Source organism: Molothrus ater, chromosome W (genome assembly GCF_012460135.2).
Source record: "Molothrus ater isolate BHLD 08-10-18 breed brown headed cowbird chromosome W, BPBGC_Mater_1.1, whole genome shotgun sequence".
NCBI lineage: Eukaryota > Metazoa > Chordata > Aves > Passeriformes > Icteridae > Molothrus > Molothrus ater.
This window is the reverse complement of record NC_050510.2, coordinates 326,842-350,596: the sequence shown is the minus strand read 5'-3', so window position 1 is coordinate 350,596 and position 23,755 is coordinate 326,842. Positions and strand designations below refer to the sequence as shown.

The window sequence follows — 23,755 nt, the reverse complement described above, 5'->3', positions numbered from 1 at the left end:
CACTTTAGTTTGTTGCACTGTTATCACTTCTTGTTTTCCCACCCCTTTTCTACTCAGTAAAAACTTAATAAAGCCTCATTTGGCATTATTATAATGCAGCAGTGGCTCTCAATTGTCAGCGTCCGGCTAGCTCCAGCACTGCTAGCAGCACGAGGGGGCCCTTCTCCCGAGAGCTGGCTTTGGGATAGCGCCTAAGGCAGTGCCCAGCTTGCGGCTGTAGGCACACCTTGTGCAGGACGGAGTCTAGTAAAGGCTGCAACCAGCGGAAAGAAGACGGCGGACTCCAACTGTGGCTTAATCCAGGCTTTAATGAATCCCGGAGGGACTGACAGGAGAAGACGGGGGGAGGCTGACAACAGGTTTTAAGGGGTAGGGAGGTGCCAGGCATTGGGCCAATGGGGGTGCAGTGGGGAGTGGGGTCCAAGGGATTGACACGTGGGCAACACCAACAGGAAACATTCTGGGGGGGGGCCCCGGTTCCTCAGCCAACCATCGAACTCCCCTGCTGGAACATTCTAGCAGTAAGGGTGGGGAGTGAGAGTGATTGGCGGGGTACCGGGGAGGGATCAGAAGAAAAAAATACAAGGGTTTCCAGGGAAACCAGGGCGGAGTTTAGGGGATACATTGTTGGCTGGGGTGGAGCCAGGAAGACAGACAGCTCCAAAGGCGGGAAGGGAGAACTGGGGCAGAACCATTTTCAGACAGGAGGGGAATGGAACAAACCAACCTAATAACTTAACAAAACACATTGCAACATCTCCCCCTTTTTCATTTAAAAAAAGAAAAATCAAGTGAAGGCTTAACACACATCTTGCGGGTCTTGACCTTCAAGTTCAGAGTCCATGTGTAAGTCTTCAGCGTCTTGTAACTCAATAGACTGTCCCTCTTCTTCGGCCGACACTTGATTAACATTAGGGGGGGACGTCAACTTAACTAAAAGTCCTTTAACTAATCTCCAAACAACCGCTGACGCAACCAAAACTGCAAGTATAACCAACAGGACTAGCAAAGCTGTCTTTAAGATTGAGCCGATCCAACCAGAGAGGCCCCAGTTTTTGAAAAGGTCCCCCAGGCAATCCGATGTGTCTTGCTTGATCTGATGGACCATGTCCTGCATTTTTTGAATGGAGGCTCTCGCGTCCTCGGCCCGGGATGATAAATTCAAACAGCAGAGGCCCTCGAACTCTTCGCACCGATGGTTATGTAAAAGCAACAGGAAATCAATTGCTGCCCTATTCTGGAGCGTTGCCTTCCTCGTTATTTCCTCGTCTGATAGGAGGTCTGATAAGGTGGCTGATGTAAGATTAGCTTGCTTAGCAACCCAACACTCTAGGCGAGCCAATTCTCCTAGTGACTTAGCCACTGACACCCAAGGTAAAAACAAAGTGACGGCTACAATTTTTGGCTTGGACCAATGGATAATTTCAGAGTCACACTCCGGATCGAGATCCTTAAGGTCTCTTTTGGACCGGACTGATTCCGGGGCAGCTCTTTTCACCTTCCAATCATTAATTTTGGTCAGGTTGGGTGTAAACAGCGACAGCCGACCCAAAGTACAAGGACCTCCGACCAGGCGAGAGGGGATGCCTGCCCACGCTCGGTCTCAGCAAATAAAGAAAATTCCCCGGGGTAGGGACAGCGGCTTGCTTCCCAGGGTGGATGCAATGCGTATTTTAACGGCCGTCTCACACCACTGGGCAGCAACATATTCATTCTTTATTGGTTTTATACGAATATACCTGCTGTCCCAGGGGGCTGGGGAAAACCAAAACAGAAAACAAAGCGAGGCATTAGCGGAGCCGAGCAAATCCAGTTCTGGAGGTTCGGAGGTCAGAGGGGCCAGCCCCTTGATTCCATCCCTCCAGACATCGCTGGGATTCCTACGGTGAGAAAGGGTTTGGGTCACGAATGGGACAAGGGAGGAGTTGAAAGGGGAGGGCAACTCGCCGGGAGAGAGAGGGATCCCCACGAGGCAGGTCGACATCGGGTCCTCTGCTGATGCCATACTGAGGCAAATGTGTTCTTGGCCGAGGGCGTTGGCGAGAGTTCTCCAAACGTTGGCCCTTGGCTGGGGGATGATCCACGGGCTCGCAGGTGGGATAACGGGCCACAGAATGATGGCCAGCAGGAACATAACTGAATAGGGAGCCATCCGGAGGGAATAACTAAAACAGCAAGAGAACAGAGTTAACAAAACAAAGCTTGAGGTTTGGTTCTGCCCTCAGAGTGGGGTGAGGTTTGAATAGGAGGGTTTCCGCTTCCTTCTCCAGCAGACCTCCTCCACCTGTGCCACACTGCCAGTTTGTCTTGACCGCTTAGGGAGGAAGGGCCTGACCCACTTCGATGGCACCCACCTTAAACCTGAGGGGGTGGATACGCAGGCGTATCCCCTTCCCCAGGTGACCAGGTCGTATGGCCCTTCTGTCTTCCAGGTCTCCGGATCTTTGACTAAAACCGGAGGCCTGGCCTTTAGGTGCAGCTGCTCATGGTGACCGAAGTGCCGCACAATTGGGGGATTTAAGTTATCAAATGAACAGTTCAAAAAGTTGATGGTAAAGAGTGCCTTTGGCAGCCGGACGTGAGGGGACTCCACCTTCACAGCCGTTCGTTGTTGTTCGAGTACCCTTTTCAGGCTCTGGTGGGTCCTCTCTACCACGGCTTGGCCTGTCGGGGAATAGGGGATGCCGGTCTTGTGCTCTACTCCCCATTGCTGCAGGAAGCTCCTTAGCTCCCTGGACTTGTACGCTGGACCGTTATCAGTTTTGATGACCTTAGGGATGCCCAGAACAGCGAAGGCCTGCACAAGATGCTTTTTTACATCCGCTGCTCTTTCCCCTGCGTGGGCAGAAGCATAGACAGCACTGGAGAAAGTGTCAACAGAGACGTGAACATAACTGAGCCGGCCAAAGGAGGGGACGTGAGTCACATCCATCTGCCACACTTCACAGCTAGACAAGCCTCTGGGGTTTGCCCCAGAGCTGAGGGACGGAAGCTGATGAGATTGGCATTGGGGGCATGTAGCCACAATTGCCTTGGACTGCTCTCGCGTGAGTTGGAATTGACGAACGAGGCCAGGGGCATTCTGATGGAACAGCTGGTGGCTAATCTTTGCTTGATTGAATATGTCAGGGAGTGGGGCCATCTGGGCTGGAGCAGCAAGAGCATCAGCTTTTCGATTGCCCTCTGCAATGAACCCCGGCAGGTCAGTGTGTGATCTGACGTGCATCACAAAGAAAGGTTGCTCTCGGTGGGAGACTAAAGTAATCAACCTTGAGAGCAAATTGAACAAAGGTATGTTAGACACCTCTTGAAGGACTGCGTTCTCTGCTCTGGACACTACACCTGCGACATATGAAGAATCTGTAACCAAATTGAATGGTTCAGAGAACCTCTCGAAGGCTCTGACGACAGCGTCCAACTCAGCTACTTGTGGAGAACCCTCCACTTTAGCAACATCAGCCTCCCACTGCTGAGTTTGAGGATCCTTCCAAGTCACTACGGACTTATGGGATGCTCCGGACGCGTCAGTGAAAACGTTCAGGGCTTTCAGAGGGGTTTGACTCTGAACCTTTTTTATTGATAATGTGAATTGGACGTCCTGATTAAATAATTTATGGGCCGGCCGATCAACAGCAATTTGACCGGTGTAACTGTCCAGTGCAAATTGTAGCGTCTCGTTTTCCTCAAGCAGCCTCTCAAGGGTTTTCTTTTTGAATTGGCCCGATCGCAATTGAATGGGAATGTGAATGCAGTCAAAATCACAGCCTGCAAGCTCCCTGATCCGCGATCTTGCTTTGCGGATGAGTTCTGCCACCAGCTCCTGTGGCTGTGTCATTCTCTTGGACCGGTGATGACTGAGAAAAACCCACTCTATAATCAGAAGAGGGTCTCTCGAGCCTTGGTCCTTGCCCCTAACTGGCTTGTCCCATTGAAAGATCATACCATGTAGGTGTGGCAGTTTCCCCAAAACGATGAACCTGAATGGCAGACCCGGTTGATATCTGTGGGCCTGCCTGGCCGAGATGGATTCCTGGATTTTCTCCAATGCTGCCTGGGCCTCTGGGGTGAGTGACCTGGGAGAGCTGAGCTCCTCTCCCCCTTTCAACAAATTGAAAAGGGGGGCTAGGTCTTCGGTTGGAATGCCTAGCCAAGGCCTCACCCAACTTAAAGACCCACACAGTTGATGGACATCCGCTAAGGACTTTACCTTCGTTTTAATAGCCAATTTTTGCAGAACAATGGTCCGCTTGGTGATTTCCAAACCCAGGTACTTCCAGGGTGGCATCCTCTGAATCTTGTCCTGTTGGAGCTCGAACCCTGCAGCAATCAATGCATTGATTGTCAAGTCAAGCGCATGGGCAAGTATGTCATCGGTCGGAGCACAAACTAATATGTCATCCATATAGTGATAGATGATAACGTCCTCCACGGCTCTACGAATTGGGGACAGCAAGGAAGCCACATACCACTGGCAGATGACAGGGCTGTTCTTCATGCCTTGTGGAAGAACACGCCAATGGTAGCGTTTCCTTGGGGCTTCACGGTTGATGGAAGGAACCGTGAAGGCAAAACGTGGTGCATCATCAGGGTGTAAGGGAATTTGGAAGAAACAGTCCTTTATATCTACGACAGCCAGATTCCAATTTTGTGGGAGCATCGCTGGGGACGGCATCCCTGGTTGGAGAGATCCCATATCTTCAATGATGTTGTTAATTTTGCGGAGGTCGTGAAGGAGCCGCCACTTGTCTTTATTAGGTTTTTTAATCACAAACACTGGGGAGTTCCAAGCTGACATGGACTCCACCAGGTTTCCTTTAAGTAACTGCTCCTGGACGAGCTCATTGAGCGCTTTCAATTTTTGTTTGTTGAGCGGCCACTGTTCTACCCATACTGGTTCATTTGATTTCCAATTCAGTTTCTGGGTAGAGCGCTCTTCAGTGGCCACTGCCCGAAAAATCTGGGGAGCTGTCGGGAGGTCAATTCTGGCTCCCCATTGGGCGAGGAGATCTCTCCCCCACAGGGGTTCCGTGTAGTCTAAAATGAATGGACGTACTGACGCCAATTGCCCATCCGGACCCCGAATTTGGACGATGCTCTTAGATTGTCGGGCCAATTGTATACCCCCAACACCTTGTACGCGCCCAGCCACGTCCTGCAGTTCCCAATGTGACGGCCATTCCCGAGAAGGAATGATTGTCACATCTGCCCCTGTGTCCAGGAGACCTCTGATTGATCTGTGGTCCCCTCCCCTCGAGAGTTGGCAAGTAATTCGGGGCTTTTCTCTCCCCAAGACTTGAGCCCAGGCTACTGTTGGAGGGGTGTTCTGTTGAGATGGTGAAAGTAGCTCTGGACACAGCCTCAACTCTGGCACTGGGATGGCTTGAGCCACCACTTGACCTTTGGGGAGGAAGAGGGGAGGGCGGACACAGTACAGCCCCATCGAGAACTTCCCTGGGTCAGCTGTCAACAAGCCCGGGATGACATTGATCTCGAGTGGAGTGAATTTTGTGTCTCCGACAACGACATACCCACAACGTCCGAGCCGTCTCCACTGGCCGGGGCACTCTGGGCACACGGTCACCAGCTGGAAATCAGTGTTTCTTAGATGCAGAGGTCGAGTCAGCTGCAACCTATAGGGAGCAGATTTAGATGTTGTGGTCAGAATAGGCTGTGGCTCAAGACAGGCTAAACAGGTCAAGTCTGGTGAGAAAATAGCATTGGGCACAGGCGGTTCTCCCCCTTTCCCCTCCCCGCAAGATGTTATTGAACCCGCCTTATTTTTATCGTAGCACGGGGGGGGACTGCGCTCAGTCTTTCTTTTTTTGTGGGGGATTCCCCCTCTGTGATTTCCCCCTTTTAAAATCCATGAACTCCCGCCTTAGGGGGCAGTCTGGCATCCAGTGCCCCAGCTTGCCTCACAGGTGGCATGGAGAGCCTGCCTTCCCATGTGGTCCCGGGGCGGATCGGGGTGTTGGGTGGTCATTGACAGGAGTGGCGTCTACTAAGGAATCATCCAGGGTATCAGCAGCAGCAGCTGTTCGGCGAGGTGGCATGCGGGCCCTCTGGTCCGGGTCTCCTGCTGTTATGGCGACCCGGTGTGCGCAGACTTCAATCATTTGCTGCAGGGTTGGCGGAGGATCTGGTGGGAGGCTAAGGATAGCCTCCTTGCAAGCAGGATTGGCGTTAGTACGGGCCACCTCCCTTAAGAGCTCCGCTCTGGTTCCCTCGCTTTTCACCTGCAACTCAATAGATTTGCGAAGCCTTTCCACAAATACAATGAACGGTTCATCTGCGCATTGCTTAATTATTGAGTAGAAAATGGGGGGTGCAGTTGATGGTAATCTCAGGAAGGCTCTTTCTGCCGCCTTACTGCTTTCCCGCAATGCCTCAGGAGGGATGACCCTCGCCTGAATGTGCCCGTCTGCCCAATTCCCCACGCCACAAATATGATCAATTGAAATCATCTCCCCATTTGAGTCAAGCCCAGTGAGGGGATTTTCCCACAATGATGGTAGCACCTCTACCACTTCCCTTCTCCATATTGTCTCCCATAAAGATAATTCAGTTGGGTTCAGAAGACAGGAGAAAAGGGTTCGGAGATCACTAGGGGTGACCTCCGGCCCTGCTATTGTGGCCTTCAGGATCCCCCGGAAGTACTCACTCTCCCAGGAGAAATCCTTTTGGGCCTTACAGAGCTCTTTAATCTGATGGTGTGGGAAGGGAGTCCACTGAGTCACCACTCCTCTCTCCCCTCCTGGATGGTAAATAACTGGAGCTGCTGATGGAATAGGAGCAGGCTCTGGCTCAGGGGTTCCCACCCCTCCCCCCCCGGACGCCAAAGCGGGGGGGAGGCTGACAACAGGTTTTAAGGGGTAGGGAGGTGCCAGGCATTGGGCCAATGGGGGTGCAGTGGGGAGTGGGGTCCAAGGGATTGACACGTGAGCAACACCAACAGGAAACATTCTGGGGAGGGGCCCCGGTTCCTCAGCCAACCATCGAACTCCCCTGCTGGAACATTCTAGCAGTAAGGGTGGGGAGTGAGAGTGATTGGCAGGGTACCGGGGAGGGATCAGAAGAAAAAAATACAAGGGTTTCCAGGGAAACCAGGGCGGAGTTTAGGGGATACATTGTTGGCTGGGGTGGAGCCAGGAAGACAGACAGCTCCAAAGGCGGGAAGGGAGAACTGGGGCAGAACCATTTTCAGACAGGAGGGGAATGGAACAAACCAACCTAATAACTTAACAAAACACACTGCAACATTATAAAGCAGAGCAATAGGGCTCAGGAGCTCAGTCCCTGGGCAGGGACCGGGTGCCCGAAGCTAGCTCGCTCATGCCAACGCTGCGGGGCTACCATCTAGCAAGCATGGTGATTATCAGCTCTATAGTGATTGCAAGCTCTCAGGATTTCAGCTCTGCTTGCTAGGTAGTGGTGCCCTGGGCTGGAGGCTGCAGCAGACGGAGAGAGAGGAGAAGGAGAAGGCGCAGGCTGTTCCACGAAGATGGCTTTATTTGGGGAGGTCCGTGAAGGGTCTCTGCTCTTCTTCTTTCTCAACTAATGGGGTACAGTATGCTTCTTTTATAGGGTTGGAAAGGATCCAAGCTTGACCAATGGGTAAGGGGTTAACATGACATTGCCTTATAGGGTTACAGAGATAGGTTAGGGGTGGAGGACAGGCAAACAGGAATTTTCTTTTGCTGTTTCAGCATTCCTATTGTTCATATCCTCCATGGTGCTTTTCCTAAATCTATGGGGTTTACTACAAAAACTGAGGGGATAAGATGGGAAGATGTGAGGGGCTGTAAAGTTATATAAGTCTAAAAATCCATTTTTTCAAACTCACAGATCAACTCATCACCCCCAAGCATCCTGCCATGTCTCCAGCAGCAGGGAATCCCCAACTATTCCAGATAGGATTTTGGATGCTCCTCATCTTTCCATCAGCTTGTACGTGGATCATCCCTCAGCTCAATCAGAACATCTGGGTCACACTAGCCAAGACTTTGAAGCAATAAAAACTATGCCTGTCCATGGGCAGTGTGGACAACCCTCTCTCAATGTGCCTGGTAGGGATTCCTTTAGCAGCAAATGAATATACATATACAGATAAGAAACCAAATCTGGTAGACACCTAGGATGGGTGTACCAAGACCCTACCTTGAGCACCAGAGGAACCCCAGTAATTAGATCTTTTGGGGTCCTCTAAAGCTCAATACTGTGTCTAATTTCAATATCAACTTCCCGACCACCACTTGACCTGCCTTGAACTTATTAAGTCTACCCATAGGAAAGATGTAACCCCGTTTAATAAAAATTATACCACTCCAAATTGGTACAATTACACCAGTCCTACACTTTCTTCATCCTCACTTCATCCCAAAGCGCTGCCCAGGAGAGTGTTTCTTATCTGTGGAGACCAAGTATGGGCCGGTATCCTCTCATGCCTTCAAGGGGGTCCCTGTAGCCTTGGCCAGCTTACTACCCTCACCCCAAACATAACTTTACTCAAAAACTGGAAACAAAAAATGAAATTGGCATGCCAAAAGAAATCATATACTGAATTTTTTGAAAATTGCCATAGCCAAGTTTACAATTGGAACAAAGAAAAGAGAGCCACGGTCTCAATGTTTTTACCTTGGGTGGCCGCAGCCAAGGCTCTTGGTGAGCTTTCTCACATGGAATGTTGGCTTGGTAAACAGGCAAACGTTACCTCCACTGCACTCAGTGACCTGCTTAGTGACACTGAGACTACCAGGCACACAGCACTGCAAAACCGAGCCAACATAGACTTTTTACTGCTTGCCCATGGACATGGCTGCCAAGACTTTGAAGGAATGTTCTGCCTCAACCTTTCTTTACAATCAGAATCTATCCACACAAGCATCCAGAAGCTGAGAGAACAAATAAAGGACTTAAAGGTGGAAAAGAACCAAGATTGGATCAATGAACTTTTTGGACAATGGCGGTTGACAGGATAGGTTTCATTTTTTGTTAAAGGAATTTTTTGGATTGTAATCATTGTTTTTATTGTTTTACTCATGTTTCCCTGTTTAGTTAAGTGTCTGCAAAAGTCCATTGGGGAAGTCTTCATAGTAGGAAAAAACAGGGGAGATGTGGAATCCTCAGGATCTTTCCCCCTCAGGGAATTGCCCAGAGCCCTCTCCTGGAGAGACTTACCATAGAGTTTCCCCTACCTGGGCGGACAGAAAGGTCTTCCTTGTGGACTCTTGCATAACAGTGATCCATCCCAGTTCCTTCCCCTATATGTCCCAGCTTCCCCTGGTTTCTCCTTTCTCTGTTTCATCATTGGTTGTGATATCCCTGGTGGCCGGTCCCTTCTTCCCTCTGATATGCGGGAAAAAAGAACTAACTCCACAACTTGTAAAAGTTGTAAAGCTGGTATGTTTATTACAGTGCTGGATGCATGTGGGGTTCGTTCCCCCTAAAAGACATGCGCACCCCTGAGAATTCCCGAACCTTTTTTTTATCCCCCTTTACTTGTACATATGCATAGAGTTTCACAGTAGGTTCATGCACATTCATTTTACTGGTTTCACATTACAGCTTGCAACTAGTCCTTGTACAGAGAGAACTCTCTGGTCATCCTGTCTGTCTCTTGCCTTCATTTCAAAGTTCAATGGGCCCCTCTTATCTTTTTAGCTTGGAAGTTCATATTCTTTTTCCTTGGCTTAGGCAGTTTTGCGAGCACAGCAGAGTTAACAGACTAAACAAGTTAAAACAGCATATTTCATCTATGCTAGCAAGCTACAGACTTAATAATTCAAAGTGGCACATTTCACCTAAATCCAAAATGGATTTCTACCCTGTTAAATTTCCACTCTGTTTCATTCCCCCCTTTCCTAGAAAATAAGTAAATTCTTTTACTCAATGAAAATCCCAATGATAATAAGTGTCCCTTAATGCTTTACCATGTACATTTGATAAGGAGGTTAACACAGCCACTCGCTGCAGTATTCTCCAATTCCAAATTAGCAATATAAAAGATAACCCTAAACTTACTCCAACTAATACCAAGAAAACTACAATGGGGTGACACAACATATTAAAGATCCCATTTGCAGTTGGTGACCATCCAAATATTACATCCCACCAGTGATGATCTGCATTTTGTTTTATTCTTTGAAGAATTCTGGTTATTTCTTTTGTATCATGATGGACAGTAATTAGGGTTTTCTCTCCCCTTTTTTTTGGATTTTCTTCAAGATCTCTAATAGGTCTTGGTGTTTAATTAATTGTTTTACCAATGTGAGGTCCATTCCAATAGGAGTAGGTGATAGTCTTTGATACATTGTGTAATTGGTTTTAATCCACTGGTGGGATGTCACTGGGGCCAAATATGAAAAATCACACCCGATAATCTTAAGAAAATTACAAATACAAAAATTAGAATGATTTCTACTAGGCAAAATAACATTGTTGTCATGGATTTTTAGAATAGCACAAGCAGTTCTGAAGCATACACAACCTTTACCAGTATATACAAGAACAGTTTTCTGATCAGTGACTGGATGAATCTTGAAGTGGGAAATACTTTGGTGTCAAGACACACATCTTGAGCATTAATAGTATTGCTTTCACAAATGAATCTTAGTTGTTCCCTGTGGAGACCCTGGGAGGCATTCCCTGGTTTAGGGAGACACAAGAAACTCCCCTCAAAAATCTGTTAAGACCCCATTGGCTTATTTCCCTGTTCCTATGTCCCTGAGCCACTCCCTCCCTATTCCCTGATTGGCCCTGATCTTTGTACTGCCCCAAGACCAGGTTCACCCCCGGCCCCCCTTGGGAGACTGAAAAAGGTAGACCCTCCATGTGTGTGTGCTGGGGACTCTGAACGGCTGAATTAAACATCTCTTGATATCATGCAAAGGCCCTTTTTGCTTTCTTACCCTGGACTTTGCTAGCAGCTATTCAGGCTGCTACAGTAACCTAGTAGCACAAGATTCTAAGTTTACTGTTTGCCACTTTTCATTCACCTTTCATGCACATACCCTATGTTCTGAGGGGTAGAACACTGTTTTTTCATTATTTAATCCTAGTCCAATGATGGGGTGGATAACGTAAACAATGGCATTACGTATGGTAAGCACAAAGGCAGTGACCACATTAGAAGCAGGATCATAGGTTATTAAATAGTAACCCCAAATGTTTCGGGGTGTGTCCTGCCTGGCTTCGTCTGGCCTCGCTGCTGGACCAAAGGCAGCAGCTGTGGCGTTTTTCACCCCAGAGATGCCTTTGGCTGGCTAGGTGCTGCAGCTGGGCGCTCAGAACAAGTCCAGGCAAAATAGGAACTCAGTTTACCTTTGGTGGAAAAGGTTCAGGCAACGGTGAAGAGAAAAGAAGCGGGTTCTGCCATGGAGCTTAGATCCAGAGTTTTATTGTAGCATGGTAGACTTCTGAATGTGGTAACAGCTCTCAGACAGACAGACCCGGCCACATGGTCTCGTGTCCTTTTAAGCCCCGGGGACAGGGGGAGGGGAGGGACAGGTGAGGGACAACCAGGTGTGAGCAGGGGAAGGGTCAGGGGATGTGGATGCTAGGACAAACCAATGAGCCCAGGCCTGGGGGGCATCTGCCAATCACACGACGCCTTGCTGGAAGGTGAAGATTAATGGACAGCTCCCAGGCAGGAGGGCAAAGGGGGAGGGGGAAAGGTTGGCGTACCTGAGGGGGATGGGATAGGTGAGACAGGAAACCACACTGCAACAATAGGTGAAATTTACCATAGTCCACCAGGACTGAAACTTCCTTTCAAAATCAATCGCATTATCCCAGACAACTTTCCTAATTTCAGCTGGAAAATCACCTTCACCCCCTTCTCGTATGATCAAAGCTGCTGTTGCTTGCATCCATAACTGTGCTTGTATACAACTGAAAGCTAAAGACACATTATCTTGAACCATACTAAGTGCTTCTACTATTAACTTGTGGTCTTGGTCCCGATCCTTTTCTCACTTCGGCAGTACTTTTGAAATCTGCCACTGGCTAGTTCTTAATGCCAATAGAGATGACAGTGAAACAGAGTGGAAATTTTCCAGAGTAGAAATTGAGAGTGGTGGATCCAGGCATTCTGCTCTTTGACCTTGATCGTGGTGAAGGTGGTGAGAAGGACCTGGAATGGTCCTTCCCACTGTGGTTCCAAAGTCTTTTCTGTAAGAGACTTAACATATACATAATCCCCAGGCTGTATGTTATGTACTGGCCCATCTAACTCCCTTCTCCGAGTTCCAGCCACATGTTTCTCAATTTCTCTGAGCTGTTTACTTTAATGAAATGTGATTCTCTAGGATATTGTAGCTGGAACTCTGAAATGTGGTATCATTTCTTGTAATAATACCCTGGTTACCTCTCAAGCCTTGACAGTTCTGGTGGAGAACGCTTCTGGCCACCCTGAAAATGTATCTGTAAATACTAATAAATATGGATACCCCCCTTTCCTTGGGAGTTCTGAAAAGTCAATTTGCCACTGCTGTCCAGGCCCATGGCTCCTTCCAATATGACTAAGTTTTGGTCTGGGGGTATTTTTGGGTTTAGTCTGGTGGCAAAGATCACACTGTTGGGTCACTTGAGTAATAATGGCATATAAATTCCTGGCAATGATTCTTTCAGTCAAATAGGTGTTCAGGGCATCTATTCCCCAGTATGTTTTGTGGTGCACCTCCCTTACTAGTGACCACAACAAATGGGAAGGGATTACCAGCTTCCCTTCAATGGTAGCCCACCCCTCTTGGTTGTATGTCCCTTTTGGATCTTTGAATAGTTTTCTTTCTTATTATGTTCTGGCTTACCTTCAAGGGAAATTTGTCCATCTGGAATTAGAGCTCCTTCAATAGTTACCTCACCTTTCACTGCTTCCTTTGCCTCTCTATCCACCAGCTCATTTCCTTCCTCCAATTCTGAGCTCACTCTCTGGTGTGCCTTAATATGCATAATTGCTACTTTTTCAGGCAGCTGAACTGCTTCGAGCAGCTGGATTATCTCTTGTGCATGTTTGATGTTCTTTCTTTGTGAAGTTAGCAGTCCCCTCTCGCTCCAGATGGCTCCATGTGCGTGCACAACTCCAAATGCACACCTCAAGTCTGCATAGATGTTTATTCTATTTCCTTTTGCCATTTCCAAGGCACAGGTCAGTGCAATTATCTCGGCCTTCTGCACAGAGGTGCCTGTTGGTAAGGGTCTGGATTCTATTACCTCTCTGCATGTAATCACTGTGTACCCAGCATGTCGCTTTCCACTGGCAACATGGCTACTCCTGTCAGTGAACCAGGTCTCTGCATCGTCCAAAGGAGTGTCCTTTAAATCTGGGGGCTGGAGTAAGTAACTTCAATGGTCTCCAGGCAATCGTGGTGTACTGCTTCTCCTTGATTTCCATTGAGAAAGGAAGCTGGGTTGACAATATTTGTCACCACTATCTCTACATCATCTTGTTCTACCATGATGGCCTGGTATTTCAGGAACCTCTGTGGTGAAAGCCAGTGGCCGCCCTTTACTTCCTGTACTGTGGCTGATGAGCCGTCCATAATTAGAAAGCCACAGCGGCACCACCCTGCCATGCCTAAGAAGGTTCAGAGTTCCTTTATTGTCTGGGATTTTGGGGTTTGGCATATTGCTTCCTTGTGAGCCTGCCTGTCCTAGGGTGACGTTATGATGCTTGTATCCCCATTCATGTGTTCCTTTTATGCTGGATATTACGTTCTGTGCCTTTAAGACTGGCTCTGAAGAGGGAAAGTTTTGTTTGGGTTTTCTTATCAGCCGCTCCCCCATGACTGGCAGGACACAGAGATGGGGCAGTACATAGTGCTGCTTTTGCTTTTTTGCTTTTGCTTTTCGCTTTTTGCTCTCTCACTCTTGCTTCTGCTTTGCTTCTGCTTGCTCTTGCTTCTGCTCATTAGCTAGTTTAGCTAAACTGTCCAAATTTCTTCCTGGACTGTTTCGCCTTTCCGTTTTTGAACCAACTTGAACTTGCTCCAGACTGGGACCTGGGAACACCGAGAGTTTGCACCTTGTGGCTGCAGCAGCTGCCCCAGCGCCGGAGGGACTGAGAACAGAGCGACCATCCCCAAGAGAGACTTTCTGAATTGGTCATATTTTCAGAGTGGTGAAAGAGTGGTGTCATCCGGTATTGTTCATTTTGTGTGCTGGGGGGTGCTGTGTCTGTTAAATAAACAGATTCTTTCCACTTCTCTCCAAGGAATTCTTCCCAAACCGGTTGGGGGGACGGGCCGTGTGGGTTTGCTTTCTGGAGGGGCCCCCTTTGGAGATTCTCTCCCAAATTTGCCTTAAACCAGGACACTTCCCTAAAGTCCGTTGCCCAGCGCTGACCTCATACCCCAGGTAGATTACTTTCTGTTTCACTACCTGTGCCTTTTTCTTTGATACTCTGTATCCTTGGAGTCCTAGGAAATTCAAAAGGCTTACCGTCCAGGCCACACATGCTTGCCTTGTCTGAGTGGCTACTAGAAGATCATCCACATACTACAATAGCCTTCCTTCTTCCTGTGGAGCTTCCCAGGACTCTAGATCTTTTGCAAGTTGTTCCCCAAACAGAGTAGGGGAATTTTTTGAATCTTTGAGGGCCTTGAGGCAACATAATCCATGTGAGCTGGGTTTTGCGCTTGCTTTTAGGGCTTTCTCATTCGAATGCAAAAATTTTCTGGCTGGCATTGTGGATAGGGAGGCAAAAGAAGGCATCTTTCAGATCTAAAATGGTAAACTAGGTTAGTTGAGGTGTCAAACATGTTAGCAAGGTGTATGGGTGTGCCACCACCGGGTGCAGATCAGGCTTTTACTGCCTGACCCTAACTGGTTGTCTTCCTTAACTTACACACAAGGTGCCTTATGCTTACGAGTAGCTTATGCTGGACTCTTTTTGTGTAGCCATGGACAGAGCCGTGTTTCCTTGTGATACAGGGACTGCATTCTAGGGGAAGGCAATGCCTCAGGACCAAGAGGGTTCGGTGTGGGTACCCCTCGGCCCCAGGGGGTGAAAAATATGGGGGGGACAGATGTCCCAAAGTTGAGACTGTGCCTTTTTGGAGTGGGACGAGGCATCCTTAAAAGTCGACCCTAGAAGCAGCTCTGGTCCGTGTTCAGTGGTGAGAGCGCTGGACATGAAAGGAAGAGGTCACCATTGGCACAAGAAGGACTCCTCCTCTTGATGAACTGAGGATTGAGTATTCTGAAGGGTGGTGCCAGACTGAGAGTCAATGATTTGGGGGATGTATTGTATTGGGAATTTGGTGGGGAGGAGGAGGAGATGTATTTGTGAAGTTTTCATTTTCCTTGTGTGTTTCTTTTTTTGTTTTTTCCCTTTCCCTTGTAGTTTAGTTAATAATTTTTTTTTCCTAAGTGGGAGCCTGCTTTGCTTATTCCTGGTCACATCTCACAGCAGAAACCAGGGAGAGGGTATTCTCATGGGGGCGCTGGCATTGTGCCAGTGTCAAACCATGACACTCTTGTTTACGAAATCTTAGTCTTTTCCAGTTCTCTTCCCACACAATCTAATTAAAACATTGTTTCCACTGACACTCACTTTGCTGCCTTGCAAAAGGCTGTGTCTGTTACAGCAAAATCTCTGATATGTCCCCAAACACAGACCCCCCCCCCCCACCCCCCATATCTCAAATTCATGAGAGTCAGGGCTTAAGTTGCTGTGGGAGGGGAATTCCTGGAATTCCTTTTATTCGTTTTACCACAGTTAAACATAAATCACTATACTGTAGTTTTTCTGCGGAAAATGCTACACTTGTTGTAAACAAAATCCTAAAATCTCCACAAACACAACCATACAATCCCAAGAATCAAATTACCACAATGCAGGGGAAGAACCACACAAATTCACTGGGAAAGGGGGTATCTCTCTAAGTGCCCACTTTTCTCAACACAACACAGCACACAACACTTCAGCATCTACCTACATCAGCTTTCTCTGGTCCTCACAAACTCTGGACACAATCAAAATAACAGCACACAGTAAAATTCCAGGGATCAAGTCCAAACTACTGGGGCAGAGGAACCCCCTGAGTTCATCTAGCCATGGTTAAAATGTGCGCAGTCTGCACAAATCACCACCTTTAAACACAACAAATGTCCTCACCCACATTTCTCCACTTGTTCCACTTCTCCGCGGGGCACTCTCTGCCCCCACAGCCTGCCCCAGCCTGTGCCCCGGGCCTCACCCGGCCGCTTCAGACACAGGTAGAACTTTCCACCCCCTGCACACCGTGGGTACGCTCACTCGCTCGCTCTCTTTTATCCACCACACACTCACATGATTACAAACACATGTTCGGACACCACAAGCACACAAATTTCGGGTTCACTCGACTGACCCCCAGAGTCGCTAGAGGCCAGTCTATCGAACAATGAACCTGTTCCCCAAGTCGTTCCATCAACCGGGGACTTCTGCCACTGACCGTGCTGTCGGTCGATAGCTGCCTGCAGGCACAGGGACGAGGCTGTGCGCTCAGATGTCTCTGAGCGACTTATTAGCCTATTTCTCTCTCCCCCAGGGCCCTCCTCTGATATACATACCGTTTATCCACACACCAGCAGGTCCTTGTCTGTCCCCGCAGGAGGCAAGCCGAGACAAAAGGAGCTCGTCTAGGGAAAATCCGGGGCGCGCCTAGGAGTCTGCCCCCCCCTCCACCCCTGGGAGGACAGAGACAGTCTCCTGGCTGGCCATGCCAAAATGATTTGCAGATAGAAAAAACTCCACAACTTTGTAAAAGTTGTAAAGCCGATATGTTTATTACAGCGCTGGATGCATGTGGGGATCGTTCCCAGTAAAGGACATGCATACCCCCTGAGAACTCTCGATCCTTTTTTATCCCCCTTACTGGTACATATGCATAGAATTTCACAATAGGTTCACACATATTCATTTTACTGGCTTCCTGTTACACTTGCAGCTAGTTTTTTTATCAGAAAGTACAGAAAGAACTCCTGGGTCATCTTACCCTGTTTCCCGCAGCCTCAGCTTTGGTTTTCATCTGTTTCAAAGTTCAAGGGGTCCCTCTTATCTCTCTCGCATTTTTCCTTCAGCAGAGGCAGTTTTTTTAAACAGCACATTTCACCTAAATCCAAAATGGATTTCCACCCTGGTAAATTTCCACTCTGTTTCATTTACACAAGTAAACCTGGGAGGGTACCCATGGAGGGGAGCACTGGTAAACCTGGGAGGGCACCCATGGAGGTGTGAGAGATGTAGTATATGGTAGAGATAATTCATGCTGCTTAGGTATAAAATATTGTAAAATCCAAGCTATGTCTTTTGACCACCCCAGCCGGGAGCAGAGTCTTATTTTTATTCAATTAGTTCCCGGACAACTTAAGATAATATCAAGTTTGTTAACGTATGAATGGAACCTTCCTGAGTGATGATCAACGACTTCCCTGGAATGTAGGAGTGATCTGCACCTCCAAGATTGCATCTACTACACTTAGCACCGGGCACCACCCTGTTACATGTGAATGCGGACTTCTCCGAAGTGTTCTGACTACATCTAGACACCTGGAACCACTTTTGTCTATCCCTGCACATGTATGGCCCCAGTTCTGCATGTGAAGAGACACAAAGGAACATTCGGTCATCTCTGCCTCAGGCAGAATAAACTGTATATAAGCTCGCTGTGTGAAGCAGTCGGGGTGAACCGAAGGGGAGACTGACATTTTGGCGGTCAGATCCAGGTTCACCTAGCACCGATCCGGGGGTTGACGCTGCCTTGGCTGTGGTGGTTTTTTTCCTCGAAATTCTGTTTTGCTGACAATCAAATCATTTCTAAATTTTCTTATAAATTTGGCTCCCAATTTGATCATTGATAACAAGAGACAACTGCTCACTTTGAAAATTTAAAGAGGTTTATTAAACCTTAAAAAAAATACAACAAAGGACTACATAAGGAAAAAGCTGCAGCGCTGGGAACTGCCCTTCGTGCATACCACACAGCCAGTTTTTCTTTAAGATGGATGCTCAGTCTTTTATACCCCTGGGGGGTTGCCTCAGCTACCCCTGCCCCCCCCCCCAAAGTCTGTCAGTCAGCTCTTCTTTGCCATTTATTGGTGGAGACTGCTTTCTTGTAACTTGATTGGAGGTAAGATGTTGCCATGCCGCACCGCCCCAGCAATAAGCTTTTCCATTCCCAACTGTCCCAGGTAAGGGACACATGTGCACTCCTTCTTTTTACCTGTTCTAGACAAGCCTGGCTGTCTGATGGCAACAATACAGGGGGGGGAAAGGGAACTATGGGGAGAACAGAGGACATCTAAACTACAATAACATAACTATAAATCACTTAAAGCTTTTCTTAATATTCACGTAATAGTTATCTTTTTATTGCGAGAGCAAATCATCTCATTATCCATCTATAACAGAGGGTAGCACAGGTAAACCTGGGAGGGCAGCCATGGAGGGTAGCACAGGTGAAACAGGCACCCATGGAGGGTATGATTTGCAGAAAGAAAAACTAACTACAAAACTTTGTAAAAGCTGTAAAGCCAGTATGTTTATTACAGCACTGGACGCATGTGGGGATCGTTGTCCCCTTAAAGGACATGCGCACCCTTAGGAACTCCCGATCCTTTTTTATCTTCCTTACTAATCCATATGCATAGAATTTCACAATAGGGTCATACATATTCATTTTACTGATTTCCCGTTACACTTGCAGCTAGTTTTTTATCAGAAAGTACTGAAAGAACTCCTGGGTCATCTTACCCTGTTTCCCGCAGCCTCAGTCCCGGCCTCCGTCTGTTTCAAAGTTCAAGGGGCCCCCCCTCTTATCTCTGTCGTTCCGGCTGAAGCACTTTCTTCAAGCATAGGGTTTTTTGCAAGAACAGGCAGTCAGACCTAACAGCCATGTTTGCAAGCTACAGACTTAATTCAAAGATGTACATTTTACCAAAATCCGAAATGAATTTCTGTAACTGCGGGCTGTGGTCACAGGGAATATGTTCTCCGGCCAGCTCACTCCCCGAGACCAATGGACAGTCACAAGAGAGGCCACCCCCAGATCTCTATGGAGACCTTCCCAGGTGGCAGTGCGTACAGGGGCTTGCAGCTCCCTGTAGCAGACAGTTGTGGCGCGGGTGACACAGCAGCAACCCAATACGAGGGACTGAGGCGAAGGAATCAAGAGGGATCACTTGTTTAAATTCTAAGGAAGGTTTATTTCCCCAGAGGAGTCAGGGACAAGTGACAATAACTGAGGGCAAAAAACTGCTTTTAAGGAGGGGAGGGAATAAGGGGAGGACACAACCTTTTACTAATAGGAAGGCATTAGGGAAGGAGTGCGGGGTAAGGGCTATCCAATAGAAGCCAACAAGGGGAAGGAGCAAACCTTGCAATCCAATCTTGCTTCGAGGAAGGGATGAAGGACAAGGAACAAAAGGCTGTGCTATCTTTGATAGACAAGGGGATTGACATACACTTGGCGGGAAAATCTTGGGGTAAACAACTCAGGACTGAACCATCAGGGAAGCCAAATGAGGTACATGGAACGAACCATTACAAACTTATAACAAGGAATATTTAAAACCCACTACAGAAAAACAAACTTTAAAATAACAGACTACCACAGATTTCTACTCTGGAAAATTTCCACTATGTCTCAGGTAGCACAGGTAAACCTGGGAGGGCAGCCATGGAGGGTAGCAGAGGTGAAACAGGCACCCATGGAGGGTTGCAAGGGTAAAGCCAGGAAGGGGCCCCAGAAAAGGATGACGATCCCATAATACCCCCAGAGAGTCCCTTGGTCTTGGAACCAGATTATACATTCACCCAGAGGTAACTATGGAGATCATGGTAAAATATTGTTATTTTCTGTGGTTAGAGTATAAGTTGCTGAAGAGGCTTAAATGGCCACCTTATGGAAAAGACAGAATTTGTTTGTGTCAGATTTTGTGGAGGTACTTAGAGGAGAACTGGAAAGGATGGATTGAAAGGGAATGTGGATTGATATGGATTAGACAAGCAACAGGAGAAATATATGTGTTAAGAAAAAAAGGGGAGGAAGAGGAAAACAGTGAGGATTGGGATGCAGGTCCCCTGTATCCTCACCTCCCGGAGCAAGGGGATCAGGGAAACGCTGTACCTATGGCCCCACCTGAGAATAATGATGGTGTAGGGGGAGGGGAGCAGCATATCATATCTCCCCCTAGAACTAGAAGAGGAACTCAATTTAGAACATCAAAAGTCCCCTGGACCCAAGAGACAGGGGTATACCAGATGCCACTCTGCCAAGTTCCTTTGAGGGGGTCAAGGAGGATGGTTTGGGTTTGTAATTGTACCACTTACTACCCAGGATATAAGAGGGTTGAAAAAAATAATTACCCCCATATTTGGCTGATCCCATAGGGGTGGGGGAAAAGATAGAGGAATATTTGGGAAATGCGGATTATACATGGAAGGACTGGAAGGACTGGGATTTTCTGTTGGGGATTTTGTTCGGGCAAGCTTTGCAGAAAATATTAAGAGAGCTTATTCCACCCTCAGGAGTTAGGTTGTTGCAGTATGTGGATGATTTGCTTTTATCAGGGGAACAGGAAAAGGTGGTTGAGGAGGCTACTGTAAAGCTAAGGAAAAAAAAAACCCAACAAATATTTGGGACACATTCTGACTGGGGGGATTATGGTGTATTGATCCAGACAGAATACAAGGGATTTTACAAGTGCCGTTACCCTGGACAAGGAAAGGAGTTGCAGCGGTTTTTGGGGGTTGGTGGGGTGCTGCAGAGCATGGATTGAGGATTTTTCTGTTGTGGGCGGACCTTTGTGTGACTTTTTAACCCAGGATAGTCCTGGTGTAGTGGTGTCTACACCAGAAGAAGAGCAAAGCTTTGGAGAATTGGAGGACAGGTTGGTTGATGCCCCAGTCTTGGCTCTTCTGGACTCGGAGGGGGAATTTGAACTATATGTGGATGTTAAACAGGATCACACTAAAGGAATTTTGGTGCAAGAGCATGGGGGAACACCGAGGCCTGTTGCTTATTTCTAAGCTGTTAGAGCTGGTAGCCGGAGGCTGGCCCTTTTGTCTGCAGAACTGTGCAGCCACAGCTCTGATGGTGGGAGAGGCTGAGGGCTGACAAGGGAAGGGTATCTGATTGGTAAAGTTTCACATCAGATTAAAGCTTTGTTGGCTGAGAGAGCCTCCGAGTGGATGACCAGCGCTCAGTTGTTACAGCTTGAATCTTGTTTGATGGAAGAGGAGGATTTAGAGTTTGGAAGTGGGGAGGGGTTTAACCCAGCCCCCTATTTGGGCGGCCCTGGGGAGTGGGGCCCAGAGGAGACTCATGGCTGTGTTCAGGTGATTGGCCTCTAGACCCTGGCTGGGGAGGATTTGCGGGATGCTCCCTGGCCTGAGGGAGAAAATATGTTTATTGATGGGTCTTCAAGGGTGATAGAAGGGAAACTATTTACAGGATACTCTATCATTAATGGAAGGCAATTAAAAGAAGGGGGGAGGTTATCGCCCACCTGGTCAGCTCAGACAGCAGAGCTGTATGCCCTTGTGAGAGCCTGTGAATCAGATCAGGACAAGACAGTGAATGTTCTTACTGATTCTAAGTATGCATATGGGGTGATACATGCATTTGGGAAATTATGGGAAGAAAGAGGTTTTATTAACTTGCAGAGGAAAAAATGTTATTTTATGAGAACTTAATCTTTTGCCTATTGGAGGTGGTGAACTTACCAAAAAAATAAGAAGTTAGCAATTATACACATCAAGGGGCACCAGGCAGGGTACTTGGAGGAGGTAATAGGAAACCGACTGGCTGATGAAGAAGCTCGGAAAGCTGCATTGTTGACAAAAATCTCTAAGATCCTCCCTTTGCTCCCAGTAACCCCACTGCTGCCAGAGAAACTGTCTTTTCCACCAGAGGAACTTGAGATAATTAAAAAGAGTGGGGCAGAGGAAAGAGGGGATAATTGGTTTACAAGGAATGGTAAGCAGTGGATACCAAAAGCTCTGGCCTTACAGATATTAAAACAACTCCATGAAGGAAGTCATTGGGGCTCTCAAGGACTGGCAGAAGCCTTCCTCAAAAGGTATGCTTGTTAAAAATAGGTTAGAAACTGTTGTAAAATAGTTGATAGATCGTTAAGCAGGTACTATTAGTTTGGTTATTATATTGTAAAAGGGGTTAAAAGGGTAGTTATAAGAAATATGGTACTCAAGGTATCATAATACACCTCAGTAAAGGGCACCACCTCCCAAGCAAAAACGAGCCAGCCTGGACAGAACTGTTATGGGGCAATCAAGTGCCTTAAACCTTCATGCAAATGAAGGATCCAAAAAGAAACCAATTCAAAGGGACAAAAAACAGGATAAAAAGGGGCTTCTGACCCACTGAATCTGTGCCGCTCCATCTGGGACATCGGGGACATCGCTACATCACTGCTCAAGAAGATCCAGTGCCATAGTTGCAGCATCCTCGACGGGAACGCTCCTGCTTGCCCACAGGCCCCCTTGCTTTAGGCCTTTCTTTTTCTTATAATAAATGCTGAAATCATTTTAGTACTGGGAGCCTGCTCTCGTTTTTAACATGCTGCTGTGGGTCTTTTTACTCTGGCAAAGCAGGCTATAGAGGGTTGTTTGATTTGTGCTAAAACCAATAACAGTTACAAAGAAACTTGAGGGGTGGAATGGGGGTGTCATGGTTTGACGCTGACACAATGCCAGTGCCCCCATGAAAAATACCTTCTCCCTAGTGTCTGCTGTGAGATGTGACCAGAAATAGAGCAAAGCAGGCTCCAACTTAGGAATAAAGGAAAGAAAACTATTAACTTACAATATATAAAAGAAACACACAGAACTCAGAATGAAAACCTTCCAAAACCATTCCTTGTCCCCCCACCAAATTTCCAACACATCACAGTAGTACAAAACCTTGGATTCTCAATTCAGTTACCACCTCTCAGATCACCAACTCTCAGTCCATCCCCACCCTTTAGATAATCAATTCTCAGTTCATCAAGAAGAGAGGAGTCCCTCTTGTGCCATAGGCTTCCCCAGGAAACACAGTTGAAACCTCGTGTGTTTCCATGTCACACGTGGCACCACCCGGAGAACATTTGCCATCATGACATCTTCCTTCCATGTACAGTGCTCTCACCACTGCACATGGACCAGAGCTGCTTCTAGGGTTCCCCTTTTAAGGATGCTTTGCCCTGTTCCAAAAAAGAGCACAGTCTCTCACTTTTGGGAAACCAGTCCCCCCCAAATTCACCCCCTGGGGCCGAGGGGTCTTGAGAACAGAGATCTTCTTCTTCACTGAAGATCAAGGGCACTAACCACCCTCCTCACCCGTTGTCTCTGTTCCCGCACTCCTTCACATAACATCACTGCACTCCCTTGGCTTCAAGCCATTGCCTCCCCCTAAATGCAATCTCTGTGTCAGGAAAAAATGGTTCTGTCCATGGCTATACAAGAAAAGTCCAGCCAAAGGCCACTCCATCATCTCCTCCCACCTAGGATTCTTCTCAACTCTTTTGACATCTTTCACTTGCACAGACTTTCATCACACTTGCCCATTTCCTGCTATTTCATATCTATCTCTCTTCTCATTCAAATCCAGGAGGATCAGTATTTGTAAAATTTCCATCATTCAAGAAAAGGGTTAAATATCTCAGGCTCTACCTGCCCAGAACTCCCACGACTGCCCTGCCTGGCACCTACTCCACGCTGCACCCCCCCTTCTCCTTCTCGGCTCAAATTTCAAGGTGGCACAAGCACAGGCAC

At 47.6% G+C, this 23,755-nt stretch overlaps 1 protein-coding gene across 1 annotated transcript in view; it reads right to left on the bottom strand.

Annotated features, from left to right (window-relative positions):
- Positions 1 to 288: 288 nt before the first annotated feature.
- The window catches only part of LOC118701515 (uncharacterized), a 31,308-nt gene continuing 7,841 nt past the window's right edge, over positions 289 to 23,755 (bottom strand). The window contains exons 2-5 of the mRNA XM_036406171.2: positions 9,195 to 9,345; positions 5,529 to 5,630; positions 1,948 to 2,165; positions 289 to 1,185 (exon numbers count right to left, since the gene is read on the bottom strand). Of these exons, the coding sequence (XP_036262064.1) occupies positions 800 to 1,185; positions 1,948 to 2,165; positions 5,529 to 5,630; positions 9,195 to 9,307 (819 nt within the window). The 5' untranslated portion in view covers positions 9,308 to 9,345 and the 3' untranslated portion in view covers positions 289 to 799. The remainder of the gene's footprint in view (positions 1,186 to 1,947; positions 2,166 to 5,528; positions 5,631 to 9,194; positions 9,346 to 23,755) is intronic.